The sequence below is a fragment of the Sturnus vulgaris genome, chromosome 8 (assembly GCF_052056855.1).
Source record: "Sturnus vulgaris isolate bStuVul1 chromosome 8, bStuVul1.hap1, whole genome shotgun sequence".
NCBI classification, from domain to species: Eukaryota; Metazoa; Chordata; class Aves; order Passeriformes; family Sturnidae; genus Sturnus; species Sturnus vulgaris.
In genome coordinates, this window is record NC_142250.1 from 32,545,114 (window position 1) to 32,572,195 (window position 27,082).

The 27,082-nt window shown below is 42.1% G+C and overlaps 1 protein-coding gene across 1 annotated transcript in view; it reads right to left on the reverse strand.

The window, feature by feature from the left end:
* Positions 1-4,655: 4,655 nt before the first annotated feature.
* Positions 4,656-27,082, reverse strand: part of CACUL1 (CDK2 associated cullin domain 1) — a 47,769-nt gene continuing 25,342 nt past the window's right edge. The window contains exons 6-9 of the mRNA XM_014872562.2: positions 10,333-10,422; positions 7,764-7,902; positions 5,640-5,683; positions 4,656-5,161 (exon numbers count right to left, since the gene is read on the reverse strand). Coding sequence (XP_014728048.1) covers positions 5,121-5,161; positions 5,640-5,683; positions 7,764-7,902; positions 10,333-10,422 — 314 coding nt within the window. The 3' untranslated portion in view covers positions 4,656-5,120. The remainder of the gene's footprint in view (positions 5,162-5,639; positions 5,684-7,763; positions 7,903-10,332; positions 10,423-27,082) is intronic.

Sequence of the window (27,082 nt, forward strand, 5' to 3'; positions counted from 1 at the left end):
CATTCCAATAGACATTCAAACTGTGTACCTGAAACAACTGAGGCTGTCTAAGCAACTGGGAACAGCAGGTGCTCACCCAATAAAGACTTAGTACGGAAGTAATAAAGAAAAAGAACCAAACAGGCCTGTTTTACTTCTGCTCTTGCACAGGTAGGACTGCTCCTGTCTGCCAAGTTCTGCTTCCAGCTCCTTCCACAAGGTGGATTTAAGTACCAGCAGCCCATGGCCAGTACCTGAGACCCCAAACCAGAAATCTGGGAGCACATCCATTTACTGATGTGTGATACCTGCTGGAGAAACTTTTTGTTTCACATTGACCACCCAGGGAATTTGAGTCAGGAATAGATAATCCTTAGATTTCAAGCCCTGGCACGTTTCAAACGGGCTGAATGTCACTGCCCAGCCACTCCTGCCACAGGAACAGGCAGCTGTGGAGGTGAGTTTACAGTCCATCATCTCTCCCACGGTGACTGTGTGGAGGCATTCGGGGTGTTTGCTGGCAGTGCAATTCACTCCACGGTCACTGGATGTTTCCATAGGACAGCAGTGTGACCCTTCCCCCAGGGATCACCTCAGCAGAGCCTTCAGACCCCCTCCTATCCCATACCTTGGACAGGAGCTCTCATCCAGGCAATGCACCTCATCCACAGGGCAGCATCTACCAACCATCCTGAGATTAATGTATGAACTGTTCTCTGTACAAAACCATCCGGTTTGCTGATAGATGGCAAATGGTGCAAACCATGACTAATAACAAATAAATTATCTGCTGCTCTCTAACAGAATCCGGTGCTGACCCAGGTCACCACAGAAACTGGAATAGTTTTTCTTAAGGAACGACTAATTGAAAAACAATACTAATGAGGCAATAAGTGCTATTACTAAATCCATTCTGTTGTCATCATTAGGCGAGTCAACATTCCTGTTCTGTGCTAATTAGGTCAGATAGCAGAAGCTCAGAAAAAAGAACATTAACCAAGTGTATCTGGAGCATTCCAGAGACAGAGACAGCCAGAAGGGATTTCTGAGCATTCATTGCCTATGGAATTTTGGAATCCCCTTAACAAGTCATTCCAGTTAGATCAAGATATGTTGGTTTAATCCTTTTCCTCACTCTCTCTAGCAAAGCACAAAACACTTTGTCAAGGAGTTTTCAGCTGAGGCCAAATCAGCAAGTTTGTCCTGTTTTGCTCATGCAGTAATGCTGATTTTCTGCCCTGATAGGGCACAACTCCCCCTCACAGTGACTGATCCCCATTCAAAACCACTCTATTTCAGTGCTACAAGGATGAAATTTAAATACTCCAGCCTTTTTCTCTTAACAGGCACTAGGGACATTAAAATATGGTTTTGGGCCAGTATCACACTGACTTGTGCTAAATTTACAAAATTAATTCCCATGGTGTGTAACTGCTGGAATGACACCTGCCAGAGTAAGTCCACTCCTGGTTCACACCTGTCATGATTGCCAGTACCTGAAGTCTGTAAGCTACTAAAAAGATCCTTGTTTATCCCAGGATGGTTACAGCCAACTGAACCTAAAGGCCCACACTGTAAGGTGAACTAAGTGCCCTCTGGATACCTTGTGCATGTCAAGGCATCACACAAAAAAACCAAACCAAACCGAAATTCTTTGTTTTCTCTCTCCTGGAGCTGGGTTGATGACAGGAGTCAAATTCAAGTGGTTGTTTTTTATTCCATAGTTCCACAGAATAGTCCTTTCACTGGGGTTGTCACAGTGTACACGAGAAACATTTTTCAGTCACTCAAAACATGCCCTTTGTATTTCCTGGGGGTTTTGTTTGGTTTTCTTAATCTTTAGAAAGTAAATAATCATGTCAGGGAAAAATTAAAAGGGATGAGTCTGACTGATCATATTTCTATCAAATGACAGGAGTCAAAAACTTCTTCAATGCATTACTCTGTAAACATTTCCCCAACAACTGCAGGAAGGAGATGCAGCTGAAGAAAAGTTGGGTACTTGGTTAGAACCCCCACTCCATCATTTGTACCAAAGACCATCTTAACCATGTATCAACAGCTGCCAACCATTAGTCAGAATGCTGAATTTAAATATTTCAACTTCTCAAATAAAGAAATGAAATTAATCTAAAAATATTTTAATGTAGCAAGCTTGGCTATAGAACCAGTGCAACATAAAGAGGACACCCATTGTATAACCAACTTTACTGCTTAACAGAGTAAGCTACAGATGCAACAGATTTACCACAAGTTATTTGGTTAAATTAAATACTGAAGTTAGGATCATGCTGTTGGTAATTGTGGTTTTACAGTACCAATGCTTAAGTTGGCTGAGTTAGTTTGACTGTAAGTAAAACGCAAGTTTACAGAGAAACAAAATAATTTAGTATAGTATCCTGTATTCTGTTCCATGCTCAGTCACAATGATAATGCCTTCAACAGATAAACAACATTTCAGCATTATGTAAATAATGCCAAAACATACAGGAATTGTAATGCCAAATTTACAACATAATACAGTGCTAGACAAACAGATTCCTCAGGCATGGGGGCCAGTGGTGACAATGCTACACAGGACTAGAAGTATCCAAGCCCTACCCAGTGCATACACAGTGGACCACACTGACAGGAATGCTTTACCTTTTGATGGAATTGTCACTCTAGGAGTTTGTGTCCCAAATATAATGCAATGGAAAAGGAATGTTCAACCCCTGCCTCAGACATGAAGCAAAAGCATTACATGTTATTTACAAACCTGAACCAGTGAAATCACTTTAAGACCAGAGAATAACTGTGATCACTTGACAAAGATGACAGAGCTTGGTTACTGTACTGTGTGAACCATGATTGTAATGAAGTTGTAAACAAACTTTAACCAAATTAGGTTAATGCATCTATTCTTAACTCAAGAATATTGCCATTTCAGCAGACAGTGATTTTTAAAGCTAAGGACACTATAAAGAGGTTTTATTTTTGTTTAAAGCCAAAACTTTAAAAACCTGGAAGCTGGCAAATTATTTTTGTTCCTTATTAGCCTATTAGCCTTAACTTCTCCACAGCTCACTTCAACAAAATTTTCAAACCTCCTGATTTTATCTAATTCTACTCCAACCTCAATAGCTGGTAGGAAAGTTGAAGCAGACACTACCAACACCTGAAAATCCCTTCTCAGAGTGGTTTGGTTTACACCACTGGGGATGAGTTCAGATTGCTGGCATTGTTCTACACTGAACACAAAACACCGAAGCATCAGATCTTAATTTGAAAAGAAACAGTTCCTCAAAATTAAACAGGCTTTGCAAATATGCAAAGAAAGACAAAGGGAAATCATATTTTAATCTGTCAACCCCATCAGTGTCAAACTCATTTTTCCTCCCCCACCCTCCAACCAAACCACATTGCCAAAGTGGCTGATGAGACACTGATGGAATTAAATTCACTGACATAAAGCCTGGATACAAAACAAAAAGAAAATTTGTCCCTGCCGCATCTATTTTTTTCTTTTTTTCTTGCATTTTCTAATGAACCCATACAAGCATGAAAGGAATTGTGTTGGTATTTTGTGTTGTTTTTTAAAACAGGCATAAGAGTTGTGCCAGACAAAGCTGAATAAACTTTTATTTCACTTCAGATTTTTTTTGTATTCCAACCTATTTCTCTTAATAACTAGAGGTGATAAAAAATAAATCCATAGTAATGAAAAAAAACCCCAAACCCTGTAATTAAACTGCTTTTTCAAGTATGTTTCCCCCCTCATGAAAGAGCTGCATTAGCCATCCTGCTGATTAAAACCCTCATGTCAATGAGCAGACTTAGCCCCTAGGCCCAGATCCCCTGGAAATGGGCTCAGCTGGATCTCCAGGACACAACACTGGAGGTAGGAGGCAGATGGGCACATGCACACTTTATATCACTCCTGAAATCCCTGATTCTGACTGCATCCACTGCCACAGCCTCATCACATCCTCCCAGCAGGAGGAATGGCACAGGAACCACAGAGTGATGTTGGACAGGTACCATTGTTCAGCCCAGTGCAATTCTTGTGCTGATGGAGATGCCTTTGCAGAGTTACCAGACTGCAGAGTTTTGCCCACAGTGTTTTTACAGAGCACAACATAAACCACATCCTGGTATTTTTGTTCAGTCTGGAATTCTCCTCTCCATCTATTGCAATTATGGAATAATAAAATCACAGAATAGTCTCAGTTGGAAGGGACAAGGATCATCCAGCCCAGCTCCTGAGGCCAATGAAAAGCCAGTGAGGGGGATTCTACAAGAGTTGGTCCCTGCATTAAACACTAATACATGTGAAAAATAAATGGGGACAAACTTCCAAGTTGCTATAAGTGATGGTGATAGGTTCAACTTTTCTTTCTTCCTCCTTATTTTCACTTCCCATTAATGCAAGAGAAAAGTGCAACTTTGCAGCATGTTTGTACACATCAAGTTTTTCCTCAAGAGCACATTTTGCAGTAACAAAATATGGTCTGTAAAGTTGCAAAGTGCACAAGCTGAAGGCACAGAGTACAAACACATAAGAAAACAGATTTCAAAATACCAAGTAACAAAAAAAGAGACAAAAGAAAAATCTGGAATTCAAAACTCCCTGACAGAAGATACATTTATACAGGACCAACTCTTGAAAGGTGACAGGTTTTAAACTAACAAACAAATACTGCAAAATAATGAAACTTTATTCTTATTAAGTAGAAGCTCCAGAAAATAACTTGAAGTTTAAAATCTAATACACTGACTTGTTAACTAGTTTTAAGAATGTCTTTAATATTAAGAAAAGAGTGCAAAAAGGATTCTTCCATTCTAACGCTTTTGGAAGCTGCTGATTTCGGCTGCCCATTTCCACTTTGAAAGGATTGTTTTTCAAGGTGCATTCCTCACAAAGGTTGCAGAAGAAGAGCTTGTTGATAGGCTAGACCAAGGAATCTTATCTTTCAAAGTCATCCCAACTGTAGCAGCAACTGACATTTTAATATATAAAGAAGAAAGTCCAAAGCTCTTCTTTGAGGCATAGTTCGTGTCAGAGCTTGAGTATCAGCAGTTGCCAAAGGAGGCTCCAGATACCACCTGTGCTCCTCCAGTGTCTGTTCTGGCTAGGAATAAAAGCTGATCCAGTATATTCACTATCTGTATCCCCTGGAGCTTGCACAAGCTGATGAGCCATCTGAAATTACAGAAAAAGTTAAGAAATTCTCTCATATTAAACTTCCCCATTATGGCCCTTGCCACCCTTCCCCCAAAACACAGGAGTGTCTGCAAAACATTCAGATTGTGAACAGAAGCTGATACACCATCAATGTCCATTCAGTCATTTCAGTCTATGATAAGAGTAAATCATAAAACTGTGTGACATTTTATGGCAGGGAATAAAGAGAACATACTCAGCTAAAAAAAAAAATGAGGAAGCTTGGTGGTAAGAGGGCCATAAAATGAGCAAAAATTAACAACGGTATCAGAACAGATACCATTTCCCAACAGGCTCTACATCCAAGCAGTTTGTATTATTACTGGCATGGTAAAGGTTAGACTGCAGCCAGCTGTTACACGTGGAGATGCAGCCTTTGACACCTCCCCACCCTGAGAAGCCCGAAGTCCAGCACGACCTGAATGCCCAGGCTGGGAGGGGCTGGAGCTGCACTTACTGTAAGTTAACTCTTCTCCAGCTCTCTTGCGTGACTGGTCACCTCTGCGGGAGAAGGCAAAGAAAGGTTTCATGATAACCTCAATTCAAGATGTCCCTGCTCCTCTGGACCTTCAAAGGTCTCTACTAACCACAACCATTCTGTGATCTTCAAAACATCAGTGAAATACCTTAGAAAAACACCTCTTCTAGAGATTTAGAAGCAAAATGCAAACACAGTAACAGTACTACTACTGCACGAATCTCAACTTACCAAAAGTCTAAGTAAATTTCATAGATTTAATTAGCTCATCCTTTTGCTACAGACAGTAGGCTTGATCTCATAGGATAATCTTTTACAAAATTAAGATGAGGAAAGAATGCTCATACACAGCTGGAGCTTAAAACATGCATAAAATTGTTTTCCTCACTTTGAACTCCTCAACCAAACTTTATAGAACTTTGTGAAAAAACTCTGCATTTGTCAGTCTGAAAAGATGCTCCTGAATCCTACAGACTCTGAGCTGACATTTGCTCTTTAAGCAGAAAATTTTAGCACTTAATGGTGTTGATAGCTTTTGTTCTTCAACTAGAAGCTGATGTGCCAATACTGCTGCTGAATAACCTCACTGAGCTGTGTTCCTCATGGTTATTGCTTTCAATCTTACTAATTCTGTAGGTGGCTGATAATAGTTCTGCTTACAAGTGCATTTCACCAGTTTCACACTGCTTAGAGAACTAAACGTGACATTTTGAGTACTAACAGTCTATATCCACAAAACCAACTGGTTTGAAAAATGTTTTTTCTTTAGTTACCTGAAAATGAGAGACTTGGCTGTGAAGTTCCTTGGCTGGTTCTGTAAGGAGGAGAGACTCTGTGAAAGGCTGGGAAAGCCTTGACCATTGCAAGGCAAAATGCATTTCAAAAAACCAGTTGGTTTTGTGGATATAGAAATGTCACGTTTACTTCTCTAAGCAGTGTGAAACTGGTGAAATGCACTTGTAAGCAGAACTATTATCAGCCACCTACAGAATTAGTAAGATTGAAAGTTTGACACCACCAAATTGTTCCCTTTTTTTGCTTTGTTTTGTACATTACATTCTTTTGTCAGCATTATATGCCTATTCAGTTACAAAGTCTCACACTTCTATTTCTTGCGGCAAATGCACTGCTTTTTTCAGCCCAGGGTCTTATGGTCTTTATTTTTATGCCTATCTCTCAAAAAATTCTTTTTTTCAACAGACAGCCATACAAGGAAAGAGTGTGCACCACATCATTTGCATTTGGGACAATGGTAGAGCTCTGAAGCTCAGTAATTTACCAAGCTGTGAAGAGAGAGATGATCTTTGAGGAAAACCACGGAGTATGAGATGCAGAAATACACCCAACATTAAACATACCCACATCTAGTGGGTGTTCAAACTACAGAGCCAGACTCTCAGCATTGCACAGGTAACAGGAAAAATGAAGATGTTTTCTATTTATGAAGAAATGAACCTCTTGGGAGTAGAGCACGAGGCTTTCCCAGACTGATCTTAGATTGTCAAAGCACTGGAGAAATGGTGAAAAGTGCTGTGCCTTTGCCTGGGCAGAAAAATAGAACAGCACAGAGCAACAGGCACTGCCCAGAGGGAACAATTTACAGCATGAACATTTTCTGCTGGGTCTTTTACTGTTTGTTCTTCTCCTTTTTCCCCCCTCCCCAATTTGATAATCATGATGGGAATTGCCTATTTAAAATAAACACCTTGCCTATATAAATAATTCTGATAGTGGAGTAAGGAGAAAATGACATTTTCAGAAGCACCATGAATAAAAAGAGAGCTTATAGAAAATAAACAGCCAAAGTAAAGGTTGAACAGGAGCATGATCATGCAGTATAAACACAACCAAAACCCAGGAATGCATGAACTGCAAGCAACCTGATCAAAAAATTTCAAGCCTTACAATAATCTACTTTTTAGGGACCATCTGCAGCGCTGTTAGTGCTCAAAATACATTGAAAATAAGACCATATTTCAGGTACTGAATTGTGAAGGCTCTTTATTAACTCTTAAATTATTTCTTCAGTATTTTTAGGTGTATCCATTTTTACCATTTCAGCACTGTCCTGCACAATCACTACTGAAGATTAATAATTATTACCTAGTAAATCCATTCTGAATAAGCTCTCTTTGAAGTTTCTGGTCTTGAGCAGCATATTCCTGAAGCTCAGATTCCACAGCAGGGGGTAGAATATTTGGGATGAACTTAGAAAATAAAGCTGGTGCCATCTGTACCCATTCTGTAAGAAGAGATAAAGCAATAATAAAAAACATGGAAGAGATATTTTGTGAAAATGTTACTGTTTGATAAATGTAACTTTATTTTGAATACATATTAGGATCTTGAGTTGAAAAAAAAAAAAGGAAAAAGAAAGAAACACAAATCCACAGATACCATGCCTTAAAGCAGAACAAATAATGAGACACTTGAAATCAGATGTTTACATGTAGACAGAAGAATTACTATTTTTCTCAGCCTCATCAACAAATTGTAATTTAGTTCTTGCAGCATCTCATAGGACCTGCTGAGTCTCTGGACGCTCTTAAGGACAGGCAACCGATGATCAGCAAACTCACTTGGATAATTAGATAATGATTGTAACATTTCACTGCAGAAAATTGATCCCCGAAATGTACCCTTCTCTCCCATGAGCCTTATCTCTAAAAAGCACAGTAGTATTATCATACAACCCTGCTTCTCCATACCCATTTCAAAGGAATTCATGCATTTGTCTCACTGATCTTCCAAAGCTTAGACAAACACTTTTTTTAATATTCATAACATAACTCTAACCTGTATCAGTTCAGCTTCAGGACAGACACGTGATTTAATTTCATTACACTGAACATTGTTTTACAGGAGCAAGACAATTTACCTTGAAGTTGTTTCAAGGCTTTAACACTAAGCACGGGATGAAAATTTGGTTTACAGCAACTGTATAACAAGTTCTGAGAAAAATATATAGCCCTCAACTATTTCTCCAGGCAGACTTTTCACAGGCTGTAGGAGTTACCTGAAATTTGATCTTTACTTAGAAAAAAGGGATGCTTTTAAATTCACTGAGGAACATCACAAGTTTTTATACAATTCCCACAGTCCTGCAAACCAACTGAGGGAGCACTTGACCCCCTCATCCAGATCAGGGACAGAGGTTTGAAAAAGGACTGGCCCCAGAACTGAGCTAGGATTAAAACAGAGTCTTCTCTGGCAACATTTGGAAGTCTGATAGCTGTTAGGAACTTTCAACCTGAAGAGAAAACAAAGGAAGAGGATGAGAAGGGGAAGGCCCTGGCTGCCAGCTGTGCTCCCCCTGCTCTCTGCACTGCAGACCCTCACAGGCTGCTCTAATCCCACTGCACCTTCCACTGCCCCAATTCCTGCTCCCTCTCCCCATTCATCTGCCCAGCAGCCCCACAACACATCCAGTGGAGCAATCCCACACAGCAGGTGAGCAGCACTGCCACAGAGGAAGCCTGGCTCTGACTGATTCAGAATTCATCCCCAAGAACTAGGATGACCAAAGAACAGCCTTTCACATCAAGAAGTCTATCCTGGGCTTTTCAACTCCTCAGAATCTGGTTAATCCCATGGCACCAACCCAAAGCAGTGTCTGCTGTGCTGTGGACAGCAAGACAGGGATCATCTGGAGCACAAAACTGTGAAATCACAAATCCATCACCTACAGTATGAAGTGTGGTCAAGGAACAACCACCCTGAATTGCTTCCAAAAGAGTAATACTTTTATACTTATGTATACACCCTTCCTATCTTTGGTCCTGAACACTTTCTAAAAGTAAAATTAGCATTGCCTTAAAATAGATGGAAGTACATTAATTTTGCTGATGTTAAAATAATCTTTGCTTACAGAAACTGTATTTTGTACATGTAGAGTCCACTATATTCCTGGCTTGTACATATGCTAAAAATTGCACTAAAGCTTTTTGTAAAGGATTCCAATTCTTATTTCTATTTCTAGAAATGGGGACTGCAAAATAGACCAAAGCTCAGGCACAATCCTTCTCTCAGGCACGCCACAGTAAGAAACTGTCAGTACTGTAAAAGGAAGAGAAACAGGTACCATTTATTTATGGATATTTTGAACACTTCCTCTTTCTAAAAACTTCTCAAACACAGGGTAAGGCTCTCCTCAGTTCTCCAAAACTTACAAGGTTCTCGTACAAAACTGATTAAAATCTGCAATGCCATTTTCTTTTCAATATAATTGTTGTTGTGTAAGACATCACAATGTATTCACAAGTTAAATTAAGCTCTTCCATGAAATAAAACCAACAAGACAATGGCTTCATTCACCTCATGCCAAAGATCTGGTTGTTTGAAGAGTGACTCTCAATACAACTTTCCATTTCAGCACTTCTAAATTTCTGACTGTCTCATTAACATCCTTCTTTCTTTATTTCTACAGAGAAGGAATGGATCTTCCCTTTGTCTCCAGAACAGAGGGCTGGGTTGTTTTTTAAAAAAGTATTTGGTATTTGCATGGTACTTTGCCCAGTTGACAGGCAACAAGAACCAGAGTGGAATTGAGCATTATGATGCACAAAACACAACACATTTTGATTGTTAACTGTGCATTAATTACAGAGAAGACACATCTTGGCAAACAAATGACAATCAAGATGAGATCAGTACAAACATTTCTCCTTTTTACCTGGTCGTAGTGTATATAGGCCTTTCACAATATTTGCCATGGTTGAAGGAGTTATTTGAAACGGTGTTGACTGAGCTTCCAAAAGTAAAGCTGAAACAAAATTAAGACAATCAGCAAGTTTTTCAACCAAGAAATACAGGCTCTTACACGTAGATTTTTTTTTTTTTTAAATCAAAGAAATACAGTAATTGTGCTTTTTTGGCACCTGATGTCCTCACAAAGATAACACCACATATCTGATTTCAACTTATTGTTGAGAGTAATAAAACATCACCTTTAGATAGAAGTATCCTGCTCAAATTATGTATAGTGAAAATGTGTAATAATTTATTTTTCACACATTGGAGGTAGCAGAGGTTCAGCAAAACCAAGTGGGTGATAGGTTTAAGCATTCAGACACAGAACTGAAGCAAACTCACACCAAGTGTGTTAAACACCTGAAGATCCACAAATTCTTACTTTATAGCATTTAGAATCTTGCACACAAAACTAAGGATGCATTGAAAGTCTATGCACGTGTAGTGTAAGAATTGTAACCACCAAAGAAGAAAAGCTGTTTTTTAAACACAAGTTACTAACTGTACCTTCCTCTTGAGGAGAAACCTGCCAGTAGCACTTTGCTGTTTATGCCATGATGTACAGGTTTTCATCCTTTATGAGCTAAGTACATACATCTGAATTACAGAAACACACTCACACAAAAGAAAGAAATTAAGAAGGTATAAACCAACTGCTGCCTCTTGATTTTCATTTCTCTACCCAGCAGTTGAGCATCCTTCTGTGCCCACCACAGGAGGAGAAATGACTCTTATAAGTGTTCTACCTAAGGGACATGTCTCCTGGGCTTACACTGGAGAAGCTCTACTTTTTAAGCTTCACAGCATCTCCAATTCTGGCTTCAGCACCTGTCACTAGAATACTTAAATAGAAAGTAAAATCTTCAGTAGCACCTTTCTTCTTCTCTTTCTGAAACTATTTAAGTGGCTCATGTCATAGGGAAATTAAAACAAAGTACTTCTTTGTAACCTTCAAGTAATCAAAGTTGCTGTATTTAACTGTTACAGATGAATTTGTTTTACAAAGAGCCATCTTAAAAGTGCTTGCTCATTTCAGCTGAAGCCTTGAGGGTGTAAGAGCCTGTGATTTGTTCTGTAATGACATATTTACAGCCCCTTTCCTAAAGATTTGTCAAACAGCCTCTTGGCAGCCAGGAAAGTTGGAAATTATAAAATTAAAATGGGTAGAGTGCTTTATAATGTGACAGTCACGCACAATCCAAACAATTTGTGTGCATATACAAATATTTATAACTTTAATTAAGACTGTGGCCACTTCAGCCTAAGCACTACCAATGGATTTGCAAAGTACCCAAGAAACTGTGAATTTGTTCTTCACATGCAGACATTAAATTATGCAAAACAAATTATTTAAAACAAAAAATCTTCATTACTTCATTGCAGCTTCAGAAATTAACATTTCTTATCTTGCTTTCTGCAAATGCACACATCACCTGCTACAATGAAGATTTAAATCACTCACTCCTGATTAACATTCAATAAATACAAGCATAACAGTATTATGTTCAACAAGATAACAAAGTAATGGCATGTATTTCCTCATTCTCAATTAAGAAAATTAAAAAATATCCTGTTCAATAAGCCATACAGTATGAACTAACCCAGCTTGTCCAAAAGCTGGACATCAAACCTCAAAAAATTAATAGCACTGCTGTAGGATTTGTGTTTTCAGAATGATTTCCATAAGAGCAAACACGACCCCTCTCTGGATAGAACCAAAAGATCTCAATGTAAATTTAATGACAAAGTTGTAAACTAAGATGCAAAGATGTAAAACTTCTCTGCACACAAATTCATCTTCAGTTTTACAATGAAACAAACTTAGACATTCATTCAATCCTTTATTACTTCTTGAGAGGCTCACTCAAGGAACAGAAACAGCTCTGCCAGCCATGCTGAAATTACCTCTGTTATTATTTTACAAATCTTACAAAAGACTAGCAAATACTAAGGCTTTGACTTGCTTTATTAGAATAATTAGTGAGAGTCTACAACACAGAAGTTGCACAGACTCCTACCCACTCCCAGAACTGCACCTGCAGCATTTACAAAGATAGAGGAGGGAGAGACAAAACAAAACTGAACCTCAGCTGAATGAGAGTGGTAATGCCACCCTGATACCATCTGACCACCCTCCACAGTGCTCATGAATTAATACCACATTCTACAGACTACATAACTAACATGTGAACAAGTTAATTAACCTGTAAAGAGTCTTGAAAATAACTCCTGGAAGAATCAAAGAAGTGTGGGTTCCCATGTGTTGGGGGTTGAATGCTTTGCTTTTCTTTCTGTGGAATTTCTCCCATTGTTATGCTAATTAATTGTGGCTACACCTTAAAATGACAGATAATGTTCTCTCGTAGGGGGGTGGCTGGAGGGGGAGGGGGGGGGAACCGGAAAAGGAAAGGTGGGATAGGGGGGTCTGGAGCGGGGGGACGCCCTCTCGCTTGTCTCCTGGAGTGGGAAGACCACCTGGGCTCTGCTCTGGCATCTTCCCCTGCCATCCCAGCGCTGAGATCCACGCTCCCTGCCTTTGGACATCGCTCCGCGGCTCTCCCAGCTCACCCTACTACCTCCGGACACTCTGCTGAGCACCACGACCGACACCGTGAGGGGGGAGTCACTTTCCCCATCCCCGCTCACCCCTGGGCCGCGGCCGCCATCACCCAGCCCTCTTCAACTGCGCGGGACCTGCCCTGCCCCCACAGCACCGGTAACAGCACAGGGAGACGGCCTGCGGCCAGAAGGGACTGGAGCGGAGCTAGACTGTTTCTGTTGCCAATTTTTATAGCTGTTGTTGTTTTTTTCTGCTTTGTTAAATACCAGTAAAGAACTGTTATTCTCATCCCCATATCTCCTGCCTGAAGGTGTCTGAATTGGACCTAAAATAATTAAAAGGGAGGGGGATTGCACTCTGCATTGCAGAAAAGGGGCTCCTGCCTTTCCTTAGACCATACCTGTCTTTCAAACCGAGACAGATTTTGGCGCCCAACGTGGGGCATTGCCTGAGGGCATTGAGAGAGGGGTAGAAAAGGGGATAACAGTTCTTAAATTACCCAAGCTTGTGGTAGGTGACACCATGCTGTCCAGCTTACCCTGGATTGGCCTCCATGTGGTCACTGCTATATCTCTCCCATTTGCAAGCCCTTTTTTAAACATGAGTTTCATAACCAAGGTTACTGTGGCTATTATCCAGTTTATTATGTGGGTTGATCAGTTGAGGAATTCATGGATTTTTAATTTTCTCTGGAAGATGGCCACATGGATTCAGAGCTATCACACTCTAAGTGTGTGTTTCTGGGGCTACTTCAATAATGGTACTTACTGTGAGGAAGTAGCAGCAGGTGAAATTTTTTCTCAACCCATCACAGGGTTTTTGAAGTTCACCCCACCAGTCTTCAAGGGGTTCCAATCCTCTTTAAATGCTAATGACATTATATTGTGGCTAGTGTTGCTTATATCCCTGTTAAACCTGTTCTATCTAACATTCAGAGATAAGGGGAGATTGACTTGGATAACAACCCTGATACCTACCCGAGGAAATAGTGATGTTACCCCAGAGCCTGATCTTGTCCCAGAGACTAGGGAGGTTACCCCAGAGCCTGATCCTATCCCAGAGACTAGGGATATTACCCCAGAGTTTGACCCTGCTCCACAGCCCACCTCGGAAAGGAACCACCCAGAATGGGTGGGGGTGCTAGCAAAGGAGATACGTGAGATGGGCCAGATGCTGAAGGAGTACCTCTCCCCAGCTGGTGAGAAACCCTCCCCCTGCCTTAAAGAGGGAGACTCTGGTGGTGCAGCAGTGGGACCCACAGATGTTACATCTGTCCAGGTTCCAGCTGAACTGCAAGGGCACTCACAGCCAGCAGCAGTTGCCCCTGTGGAAACTAGGAAGTCTAAGATGAAAACAAGGCACCTAGATAATAAGGGTCAGGAAGGGGGCCCCTCACAACCAGCAGGGGAGCCAGAAGTTGAGATCATCACCGAGTCCCTGTCATACGAGAGTCTCCGTAACCTGCGAAAAGACATTGTACGACGGGGCCGTGAGGCTTTTACAACCTGGTTACTGCGGGTCTGGGACCTTATGGGTACAGGTGTGCAACTGGATGGTACTGAGGCAAGGAATTTGGGAGCCTTGACCCAGGACTCAGGTGTGGACCAGGTATTTGTAAGGGAGACAGGTCTCCTTTCCCTCTGGGAGCGACTTTTAATGAGTGTGAGAGAGAGATTTGTCCACAGGGAAAGAATGCAGGAGTACCACCAGAGAACACGTTGGAATACCCTTGAGGAAGGGATCCAAAAGCTGAGAGAAGTGGCAGTACTGGAGGTGCTCTTTGGGAGGGATGGACAGCATGACAATGACCCTGACAAGGTCAGGTGCACAGGGCAGATGTTGTGGAATCTGGCAAACCTGGGCCCATCTCAATATACCCCCTTTATTGCAATGATTGATGCTGATACCAACCAAGTGACAGTGGGTTCTGTTGCCAACAGGCTCAGGAATTATCAGAGTATGATGGCTGGCCCAGTGCAGGCTCATGTCTCTGCTGTGGCTAAGGACCTCAGAGAGGAGTTTAAGGAGGAGATGAAGGAGATAAGGGAAGAGGTGAGGAAGATCAGTGCAGCACCAGTGAGAGTCATGGACCCCAAAAGTAGAGCCCAACGCCCCCCAGCTAGGGAGAGAGGGTACACCCCACGTGCTGACCTGTGGTTTTTTCTACGTGACCACGGGGAAGACATGAGAAGGTGGGATGGGAAACCCACTTCTGTCCTGGCAGCACGGGTGCGCCAAATCAGGGAGGGGAACACCAACAGAGGGAACTCCACTAAAGTGAGGGTAGCCTCAGCCTCCCATGGAGGTGCAGGGTATTACAGAAGGGAGGATGATCTGTCAGATCCCCTTGAAGGAACCTCCAGTATGTATGCCCAGGAGAGAAATAATAACCAGGGCTAGAGGGGCCCTGCCTCTAGCCAGGGAGAGGCACGGGAAAACCGGATCTTTTGGACGGTGTGGATCCGATGGCCTGGCACATCAGAGCCACAGGAACACAGAGCATTGGTTGACACTGGTTCACAATGTACATTAATACCATCAGGACATGTCGGAAAGGAACCTGTTTCAATTGCTGGGGTTACAGGGGGATCTCAGGAATTGACTCTGCTGGAGGCTGAGGTGAGCCTGACTGGGAAAGAGTGGCAGAAACATCCAATTGTGACTGGCCCAGAGGCACCATGTATCCTAGGCATAGACTTCCTCAGGAATGGCTATTACAAAGACCCAAAGGGACTCAGGTGGGCTTTTGGAATAGCTGCTGTGGCAGCAGAGGGCATTAAGCAGTTGAACACCCTGCCTGGGCTATCAGAAAACCCATCTGCAGTGGGACTCCTCAGGGTGAAAGAGCAACAGGTGCCAATTGCTACCTCAACAGTGCACCGCCGGCAGTACCGGACGAATCGAGATGCCGTGATCCCCATCCACAAGATGATCCGTGAGCTGGAGAGCCAAGGGGTGGTCAGCAAAACCCACTCACCCTTCAACAGCCCCATCTGGCCTGTGCGTAAATCGGAAGGAGAATGGAGATTGACCGTAGACTATCGTGCACTGAATGAGGTGACTCCACCGCTGAGCGCTGCCGTGCCGGACATGCTGGAACTGCAGTACGAGCTGGAGTCCAAGGCAGCAAAGTGGTACGCCACCATTGACATCGCCAATGCATTCTTCTCCATTCCTCTGGCAGCAGAGTGCAGGCCTCAGTTCGCTTTCACCTGGAGGGGTGTGCAATACACGTGGAACCGACTGCCCCAGGGGTGGAAACACAGCCCCACCATCTGTCATGGGCTGATCCAGGCTACACTGGAGAAGGGTGGAGCTCCAGAACATCTGCAGTACATTGATGACATCATTGTGTGGGGGGATACGGCAATGGAAGTATTTCAGAAAGGAGAAAAGATCATTGAGATTCTGCTGGGAGCCGGCTTCGCCATTAAAAAGAGCAAAGTCAAAGGGCCTGCCCAAGAGATCCAGTTCCTGGGAGTAAAGTGGCAAGATGGACGGCGCCAGATCCCCAGTGAGGTCATCAATAAGATCACTGCAATGTCTCCACCAACCAGCAAGAAGGAAACACAAGCCTTCCTAGGTGCCATAGGCTTTTGGAGAATGCACATTCCTGAGTACAGCCAGATTGTGAGCCCTCTTTACCTGGTCACCCGCAAGAAGAACGATTTCCACTGGGGCCCTGAGCAGCAGCAAGCCTTTGCCCAGATCAAGCAGGAGATTGCTCATGCAGTAGCCCTTGGCCCAGTCAGGACGGGACCAGATGTGAAGAACGTGCTCTACTCTGCAGCCGGGAACCATGGTCTGTCCTGGAGCCTTTGGCAGAAGGTGCCTGGTGAGACGCGAGGCCGACCACTGGGGTTCTGGAGCCGAAGCTACAGAGGGTCCGAGGCCAACTACACTCCGACGGAGAGGGAGATCTTGGCCGCCTATGAAGGGGTCCAAGCTGCCTCAGAGGTGGTTGGCACAGAAACACAACTCCTCCTGGCACCCCGACTGCCAGTGCTGAGCTGGATGTTTAAAGGAAAGGTTCCCTCAACCCACCATGCCACTGACGCCACATGGAGTAAATGGATTGCCCTCATCACACAACGTGCCCGTATTGGAAACCCGAATCGCCCTGGGATTTTGGAGATTATTACCAACTGGCCGGAAGGGGAAGACTTTGGCCTTGCCGACGAAGAGGAACAGGAACAGGTGACCCGGGCCGAAGAAGCCCCACCATATAACCAACTGCCAGCAGAGGAAACACGCTATGCTCTTTTCACTGATGGTTCCTGCCGCATCGTGGGGATGAACCGGAAGTGGAAAGCAGCCGTATGGAGCCCCACACGACAGGTTGCACAAGCTACCGAAGGAGAAGGTGGATCGAGTCAACTTGCTGAACTCAAAGCTGTTCAGCTGGCCCTGGACATTGCTGAAAGAGAGAAGTGGCCAAAACTCTACCTTTACACTGATTCATGGATGGTAGCCAATGCTCTGTGGGGATGGCTGGAAAGGTGGAAAAAGGCTAACTGGCAACGTAGGGGAAAACCAATCTGGGCTGCCAATGAATGGAAAGACATTGCCACCCGGGTAGAGAAGTTGCCTGTGAAAGTCCGTCACGTAGATGCCCATGTCCCCAAGAGTCGGGCTAATGAGGAACACCGACACAATGAGCAGGTAGATCAGGCTGCACAGATAGAGGTGTCGCAGATAGATTTAGACTGGCAGCACAAGGGAGAGTTGTTCCTGGCTCGATGGGCCCATGATGCCTCAGGTCATCAGGGCAGAGATGCCACATATAAGTGGGCACGAGACCGAGGGGTGGATCTAACCATGGACAGTATTTCTCAAGTTATCCATGACTGTGAGACGTGCGCTGCCATCAAGCAAGCCAAGCGGGTGAAGCCCCTCTGGTATGGGGGGCGGTGGTCCAAATATAAGTATGGAGAGGCCTGGCAGATTGACTACATCACACTGCCTCAAACCCGCCAGGGCAAGCGCTATGTACTGACCATGGTGGAAGCCACCACTGGATGGTTGGAGACCTACCCTGTGCCTCATGCCACTGCTCGGAACACCATCCTGGGCCTGGAAAAACAAGTTCTTTGGAGGCATGGTACCCCTGAGAGAATTGAGTCAGACAATGGGACTCATTTCAAGAACAGCCTTATAAACACCTGGGCTAGAGAACACGGCATTGAGTGGGTGTACCATATCCCCTACCATGCACCAGCTGCAGGGAAGGTTGAACGGTGCAATGGCCTGCTTAAAACCACCTTGAAGGCACTGGGTGGGGGAACTTTCAAGAACTGGGAGATTAATCTACCAAAGGCCACCTGGTTAGTGAACACCCGAGGTTCCACTAACCGAGCAGGCCCTGCCCAATCTGAGCCCTTGGGAATATCGAATGGAGATAAGGTTCCAGTGGTACACATGAGAGGTATGCTAGGAAAAACTGTTTGGGTGAATCCTGCCTCCAGCAAAGACAATCCCATCCATGGAGTTGTATTCGCTCAAGGACCAGGTTGCACCTGGTGGGTGATGCAAAAGAATGGAGAGACCAGATGCATACCCCAAGGAGACCTTGTTTTAGGGTGAAATACCTATAGTACTGTGCCTATGTCTCTAACTGCATGTATGTATATATAATGTAACAGTTTAATTTGATATAGCATATTAGTATGGGAGAAATTCAGGGGTGGATAATGTTGGGGGTTGAATGCTTTGCTTTTCTTTCTGTGGAATTTCTCCCATTGTTATGCTAATTAATTGTGGCTACACCTTAAAATGACAGATAATGTTCTCTCGTAGGGGGGTGGCTGGAGGGGGAGGGGGGGGGAACCGGAAAAGGAAAGGTGGGATAGGGGGGTCTGGAGCGGGGGGACGCCCTCTCGCTTGTCTCCTGGAGTGGGAAGACCACCTGGGCTCTGCTCTGGCATCTTCCCCTGCCATCCCAGCGCTGAGATCCACGCTCCCTGCCTTTGGACATCGCTCCGCGGCTCTCCCAGCTCACCCTACTACCTCCGGACACTCTGCTGAGCACCACGACCGACACCGTGAGGGGGGAGTCACTTTCCCCATCCCCGCTCACCCCTGGGCCGCGGCCGCCATCACCCAGCCCTCTTCAACTGCGCGGGACCTGCCCTGCCCCCACAGCACCGGTAACAGCACAGGGAGACGGCCTGCGGCCAGAAGGGACTGGAGCGGAGCTAGACTGTTTCTGTTGCCAATTTTTATAGCTGTTGTTGTTTTTTTTCTGCTTTGTTAAATACCAGTAAAGAACTGTTATTCTCATCCCCATATCTCCTGCCTGAAGGTGTCTGAATTGGACCTAAAATAATTAAAAGGGAGGGGGATTGCACTCTGCATTGCAGAAAAGGGGCTCCTGCCTTTCCTTAGACCATACCTGTCTTTCAAACCGAGACACCATGATGGAAAAGTATTAAATGCAGAAAGATACAAAACGCTTTGAAATGTTCTTGAACGTAACACCCAAAATGGCCTCAAGGAATTGTGAGGAACAGTGAATGAAATATATTGGAGTAAGTGAGGTATGAACCTGCAACACTTCAGATACTCTGCAGTAACCAAGTTACCCCAATACTGCACGGTAGCACTGGAGAACCATGTCCTTTGATGAGCATTTAAGCTACTTCCTACAGGAATTCCAGGAGTAGCAGATGGTATTTTAACAAGTTCAAATTCATTTGTTCTTAACTCAAGACTGACTTGCAAAACCTAGGACTGGCTGTTCTGAAAAGCTTTTTCTATCCTTCAACATTCCTTTGAAAATAGATTTATTTTACTTAGTGAAGATGTAACTTTTCTGGCACAACAGTGAAACTTTCATCTGTTAGTAAAAGGGCCTTTTTCCTCCCTCTGTAGTAATTTAATAGAACTAAAAAGTAGGCTATTTTAATAAATCATACCTAAGTATGACCTAGGCAGATGTTTTCAAAGTTGTAACTACTCAACAATGCACCTTAAAAAAATTAGAAACCGTATTCCCACTAAAAGTAACCCCAAACAGCTTCCACACCAAGGCATTCATCATCTGCTGCTCTCCAGTCTTCAACAGCAGCAGAACCCATTGTTTAACAAGAACAAATGCTGGAGAACTTTGTCAACTGTGATTTTTAGGACTTAATTCCACTATGTATGCAATGTCTATATTGCTGTGCAGGGTAACAACTTCAATACTTCCAGGGAATTGAGCCCTTCCATAAGTGCACAGCATTTCTGCCCCTTGAGAGGATCTGCAAATCTCATGGAGTCAAACCTGTAGTAGGACAAATTACCTTTCCCTCAGCCAAATTATCCAGGGTCCATCTGACCACACAAACCTTTCCACTTCACTGTGATAAAATCCCACTCACCTTGAAGATGGTTCCTTTATCCCAGTCCATGCAAAGCACTGGATTGAACCCAGATGCCAACAGCAATTAAAAACATTAAAGGGAGGGAATTGCTTCAGCCAAGATGCAGCTGAAAGTTTTTGTTGTTGCCATTTTGGGTTGTGGTTTTCTGTGAGGTTGGTCAGGATTTTCTGTTTGTTTTTTACTGTTGCTGTTTGGCGTTTTGGATTTGCTGGGGTTTTTTTTACCTGCTGCCTATTTTATTATTAAATAGTCTGATAAAGCTTGTTCATATATTACATTTTCATTCCTTCAACCTAGGTACAATTCCTGTGTGTTAATTACTGATCTAGAACTTCAAAAGCCTTTTGAATGAAAACTGACTTTCTCTTTGGCTTGCAGTTATATCAAACTGGGGTTTTATCTTCCTTTAAACAGAACGAAAAAAATAAATTTTTACCAACTAAAATTCTTGGTAAGTTTGTACTGAATTAAAATGTAGATCAGAAAAAAAGACATAAAAACTTTTTATTATTACACATTTGCCACTAGGCATTTAATAAAGCCACAGCTTACTTTTAAAATATTCATTACATAGACCAAAAGCTTTATTAAGTACATAGTAAAAATGCTACGAAATAAAAATTCAGAGTCTTAATCACAGGGAAAATACTCAGTGCTGTAAAAAGAATAAATATGAAAAACAAAGTTATAAATGTAGAGATATATGCTTTTGGACTTGTCTAATTGGAAAATAGGGCGGTATTTTCACATTTGTAATTTTATGAGCTCTTACTGAAATCTGAATATTATTCCTCTTTCTTTGCTGAGGAGACAGATTAACCATGGTGGTCATTACCTGGACTGTATTTTCCAACTTAATTTCAAGTGCTGCAACTCTGTCAACATGAAACAAGGAAAATAAGAAACACAGCTGCAACTTTTTAAAATGGCCTAGAGTTCTTTCATGAAAAGTTTAGATCAGAGACAAAATTTGCATGTAGATTGTTATTTAAAGAAATTGAATTTGTTCTACAGTACTTGGTAACAACACAGACTGCTTCCAGTATTGTTCCAACACGATTATTTAGTCCTCAGCTGTCAAATTACAGCTGCAACTTCAATATTAGTAATGGCCCACTTAAACTGCTAAGTGTGTAAATATTGATTATTCCATCAGATCTGCAGAGCACAGAGGGTATAAAACATTAACAGCTACAAAAGCTCTCTCAGTTAGTCCTGGAGAGTGCAAAGGTGTCTGCTGCGGTCTAAGACAAGGGCAATATTAATGTAACAAGAGTTTTGAAGGAATGGTCGAATTTCCTGCAATAGCAGCATCCCAGCACACTCCCCATGGGCTGGGAAAGAAGTGGAACAATAAATACTGCAGTTGATTTTCACTATCAGTTATCTGTGTCTATCAATATTTGGAAAGAAAGAAGGAAGGAGAGGAAGGAGAACATTGTTTAGAAAGGTAGAATTGGAAACTTGAAATGATTAAACTATTTACCAACATAAAATTAGTAAGAAATTAAATACTGAAATTCATAATCTTGTAGATGCATATAATTATTTTAAAATTATTTTTAATGAAGAACTTTAGAATAAAAGCATCCCTTCCCTATATCTCAAATAAAGGACTTTATGCTACAGAACCCTCTTTACTCCCCAGATCAATTACTATCAGAAACTGGAATCTCAACAGCTTTATAGCTGGGGAAAAGGGTATATTAGCTTTTTGTTTCAGAGGAATTCTAACAGAAATCACCCTGGTTTAGTCTAGCACAAACACACTGGAATTAATTGGTATTTTCTCCTAGTGGTCTGCTACCTTTCTTCATTTTTAAGGCCCTGAGGAAGAAATAATTTCATTTCATTTTACCTATCCTGACACATATGCTAATTCTAAGGACAAAGTGTCTCCACAGGCCAGTAATTCTGTCTTTTTAAATATTTCTTTTTTAAAGAAACCTCCCTTTTTTCTGTCTCATTCCTAAACTTAAAAAGCAAGAAATACAGTTTATGAACGTGGCAGAGTAGAGCTGTGCAGATTTTCTTCTCATAGCAGCTTTTCAGAGTTTTGGGAGAAAGCAAAGCAGTGTCTAGAGGCTGGATAACATCCAATATATAACAGAAGGAAAGAGCCTCAGTAATCAAAAAATACATTTTTAAAACACATTGCTTCTGTCATCACAGTAGTCACTCTGAATCCCAAACCAAAAAGAATAATGACTTCGAACTCTTGAGGGCAGTTTCTATATTAAAGCTTTAGTTCAGATTAGAAATGTGATTTTGAAGCAAATTCACTGATCATCCCCACTTTGCTGCTCCTTGGTTGGTATGACAGAGCTGCCTGGGAGCACATTACTTTAATTCCTTTTGGGCAAGATTAAACTGTATGTGCTCAGTCTGCTACTCCCTAGCTCTCTGTCCAAAGGAGCAGACATGAACAAGTGAGAAATAAAACTCCAAAATGAAGGGAAAGGTCAGCACTGGGTCCTCAACACCAACACGGAGGTGTTTCATATTCTGCTCCCTTTCCACCTCCCCACTTATTAATGCAGACACAGCCTAAACCATGCAATGAAACCCTCAGCTCTTCCTACAGGGCCCAAACCTTTCAGATAAAAGCTCGTGCTTCTGCTGCACCAAACCTATAATGATGCTCCAGGCACTGCTGTCAGAAGCAACTCAGGACAGACATTCAAGAACAAGATCATTTTCCTTAGGAAACAGAGTCATTAGATGTGACATGGAAATGAGAAGCACAAAGAACAACTTCTTCAATGTCAGCAGCATACAGAAAGGCTGGGGGCAATGCTCTCTGCAAGAAGCTGAGAAGCCATGAGGGTGTTTTCTCCCCTTGTCAGGGTATTTTTCTGCACTTTGTGCATCAAGGCAGTAACAGGTTGCTTCTCATGAGAAGATTGTTTGAGACATGTCAAATTTGAAGGGGAGGGAAGAAATGCCACCTCAAACAGGGTGAATGTCAATTCAATCCATCTTTTTCTTGTCTATCTGTGCCGAAGGGTGAGGCAAGGGGAGTGAATAAAAAAACCCAGCACACATCAAAACAAACCCTCTGGTCTCTGTTGTAGCTGTAGAGTCAGGCCATGAACTTGACATCAATCACAGTCCTTCTCTCAGCCTTTTGCATTGCCCCTCTCAAACAGAGAGTTCTGTATTCACAAACAAAAGCTGGATATGGCATTTATTAATGAAAGGCATTTTGTCAAAGCAGCACACAGCTGAAGAGATGAAGAGGGTCCCTTGCTTCACTGACATCAGAGAGTTTTTGGGAGGTCAGCACAGCAAAACACAGCTGCTAAATACATAGGGCTGGGTGCCTGCAGAGCAACAAACACTCCTACTGAGGCACTGCACAGGCAACATCCTCCCTGCTACATTCACCAACCTCTAAGAGACATAAACAGATTCATTCTCTATGACTTTGCATTACATTTCTAACTGCTGAATCAACAAACTGGACAACTTCGTTGTTACAGAGCTGTTAACGTTCAAGTTAACTGTTCCGGTAGTTTTTAGAAATCATCAATGCAGTGGAAATGTCTTTCCTGTTTTTATAAAGAAAAACCTTTATAAAAGATTTTAACCTTTCTTTATAAAGAAAAAGGTTTTCCAACATAAATAGCCCTTCTATTGAACATTATTACACATCCAACAAAAAAATGGAACAAAAAAAAAATCTCCTCCCCTCATCTGAATCCAAATGACCTAACTAGGAAGAAACAAAGCTGTCATATGTAAAGATCTTCAGAGAAAAGACTTCCTCTGTAACTAACTAGAAACTGAAAACATAATGAAGGAGGCTGTGAGTGGCCTCCCTCCTCCTGACTTTTTTCAAAGAACTTTTCTTGGAAACCATGAGAAAAACTTCTACTTTGGCAAACATATGTGTTATATTTTTACACTGGGTTTTAGCTCTGAACTCACACATACACTGATATAAAGACTGACAACAACTGCCTACATGCCTTTAGAATCCATACACAGTAACCACTCTGTGTGCTCAGGCTTCAGTGACTAATTCTGTAATTACCCCAGGCAATAGGAACAAAATCACAAGTGCTGTAAAAAGCTATTTTCCCTCTGATAAAGTTCACCTGACTTCCCAGTTGAGTAACTACTGTACAAAAGTGCAGGCAGATTTTTTTTTGGGAAGAACCAACTTGTACTGAATTATCTGTACCAGCACATTGCTCTTTCAAGAGTAAAAAACACTTCTTGAACTCAAAACAGTAACGTGTAAGGCAAAAAACAGCCCTACACACATATAAATGGCTGAAGTACTACAGCCAAGAATTAGGAGAAGGAAGGAGAGGAAGACTGCCCTCTAAAACAGCTTTCACCTCTATGCCCAGCTTAACTTTCTGTTGCTTTTTTCTTAGTATGGGAACATCATCGACCTCCCAGAGCAGGATTACAGTCTAGCATTCACCTTCCTTTCTTCAGTTTTCAGGAAGAGAACAGGAGTAATTGCAAACTCCTGTAATTTAAACCCAAGTGATCTCCGGACAAAGGAGACACAACATTATGCTCTTAATGGCTTTTCTTCTTTTGTTAGATTCAAAAGCAAGCTTGTTTGGGCACTAAGCTGCCAATATCCAAAATGGGAAGAGTGGAAGTTACTTGCAAACACTCTGCCATTGAATTTTACCTACTGCAAGTACTGGACAAACTGGAGTTTCGAGAACTGCTATTCACTTTCACACAGCAGTTGCCATTTTTCTAGATGAGAATAAACAGGCAGGATGTTTCCAGGGCACAGAGACTACAGTGCAGGACTATCAGAAGAGATAGTGGCTGCATAAGGAGAAAATAAACCTATTTCTGAGTTTTTTCTGCTTACAAGTCACCTCATGCAGGACTGTCGCAGGAACAAAGATGACATTCTCCATGACCCCTTCCCTAGTGACATGGGGATATTATCTGCATCTTCTCCTCCTGCCACCCTCATTTCTGAAGCTGCCTGTAAATAAGATGCTATATCTTTGCTTGTTACATTCAGTTAAGCAGTTCTGCACACAGCAACTTCTCCCAAGCCATTGAATGCAGCAGTCTTATCAGCAAGAGCCAGATTTGGCTTTGTAAGGAAAATAATCAGGTTATATTCACTTAGTTCAAATGTACCCACTTTAATCTGAAGAGCATTGACTTGATAAATGTGTGAGTGCAAAAGTGTTTCACAAACAGCTGTGTTTGTGGATCTGTGTATTGTGGGTTTTTATTATGTATTTACTTTAACTAATGAGAAGTGCTCCAGATAGTGAAGTGCTTTAAGAAAAAAAATAAAATTAATCTATCAAACCCCAAATGGAACCAAACTGGCATTGGTACAGAAAAAATGTGTCAAAGTAATGTTCATTTAGGCAGTATTTCCTCTGTAAATAATGAATTGACACCTTGATCACTCAAATTTTTGCAACCAAGTGCTCAGAGAACACCACAGAGACAGGCATTGATCTTGCACCTTTCTGCCTCCCACCAGTCAGCACAGGAATGAGGGGGCTCAGCCTGGGGGAGTCTGAGCCAAGAGATCAAACACCAAGGAAGAGATCAGGGCTGCACTGCTCTTCTGGTTCTGGATCTCCAGATCTGGAGATCTGGTTGCACTTTTCTTGACCCACCCCTCCGCCCACCCCATCTTTCTGAAGTGGAGCAGGAACTTTTTCAAAAATCAAATGAACCTGAAATGTACTTACAGTCCTTCCTGAACACAGCTTCAAATAGAAATGCCAGTTTCCAGGCTCTGAGAGAATGACAAGGTACTATAAACAAAACTCACTTTGTACAAACATAGCAACAAATTTCAGGAGCGAAAGCAGATGCTACTCTGACCTTCCAAGTCTAGAGCACAAATGGATTAAATCAATTTTGTAATTTGTTGGGTTTTTTTTTCAAACAGAGGGAAGGCATGCTTACTCTCACTGAAATGGCAGTTGCAGCATCTCTTTAAAAAACAGCCCCAGGATTCCATTTCTCCATATGAATCACAACTTCCTTGACTTTAATTTCCAAAGTATTCCCATTCGTATCCGTAACTTTTCCACCTCACAATACAGAAACATTTTTTTGCTGAACCAAGTCTGTATCAAATATCAGCAAAGAGCACCACACACTGACATTGGGAAGCAAAGTAAATAACAAACACCAACTTGCATTCTATTTCCACAGAGCCCTTACATTTCCAAAAAGGAAGGTACTACTCATCTATTTTGGTTTGAATTTCAGGAAGCTAGAACAAACAGCTGAGAAAGGCAGAAAAAAATACAATACTAGAAGTTTTTCAGCCCATCTGCAGTACTACATCATGTGCTGTCTATCTTCAATTATTTCCCAAGAACCTGTTAGCAAGTTTAAAATTTTATTTAGGCATACTTTAACTCAATTTATAGATCCTCTTATCCAAGATTTAATTAAATCAGATCACAGTTAGGAGTTCACGCCTGTCAGTATTTATCATCTTACTTAGGAGGGAGATAAAACCCAAATAACTTAGCTTTAATAAACTGATGGTCAGACTGAAATGAACCTCTTGCTCATTAAAGAGACTTTATATACAGCAACACAGACAGCTTACCTCTAATTTTCTTTTTTTTTTCATTTTACTTCTGCAATTAACAGCTGGGGAAAAGTATTTCTGATTCCACACACACACACACACACACCACCACGGGTCTTTTCCTTTCAACAGTTCATTTGCAATTTCTATTTGATTCTGCTATTATCACTGCAGAAAGTTAATTACTTAG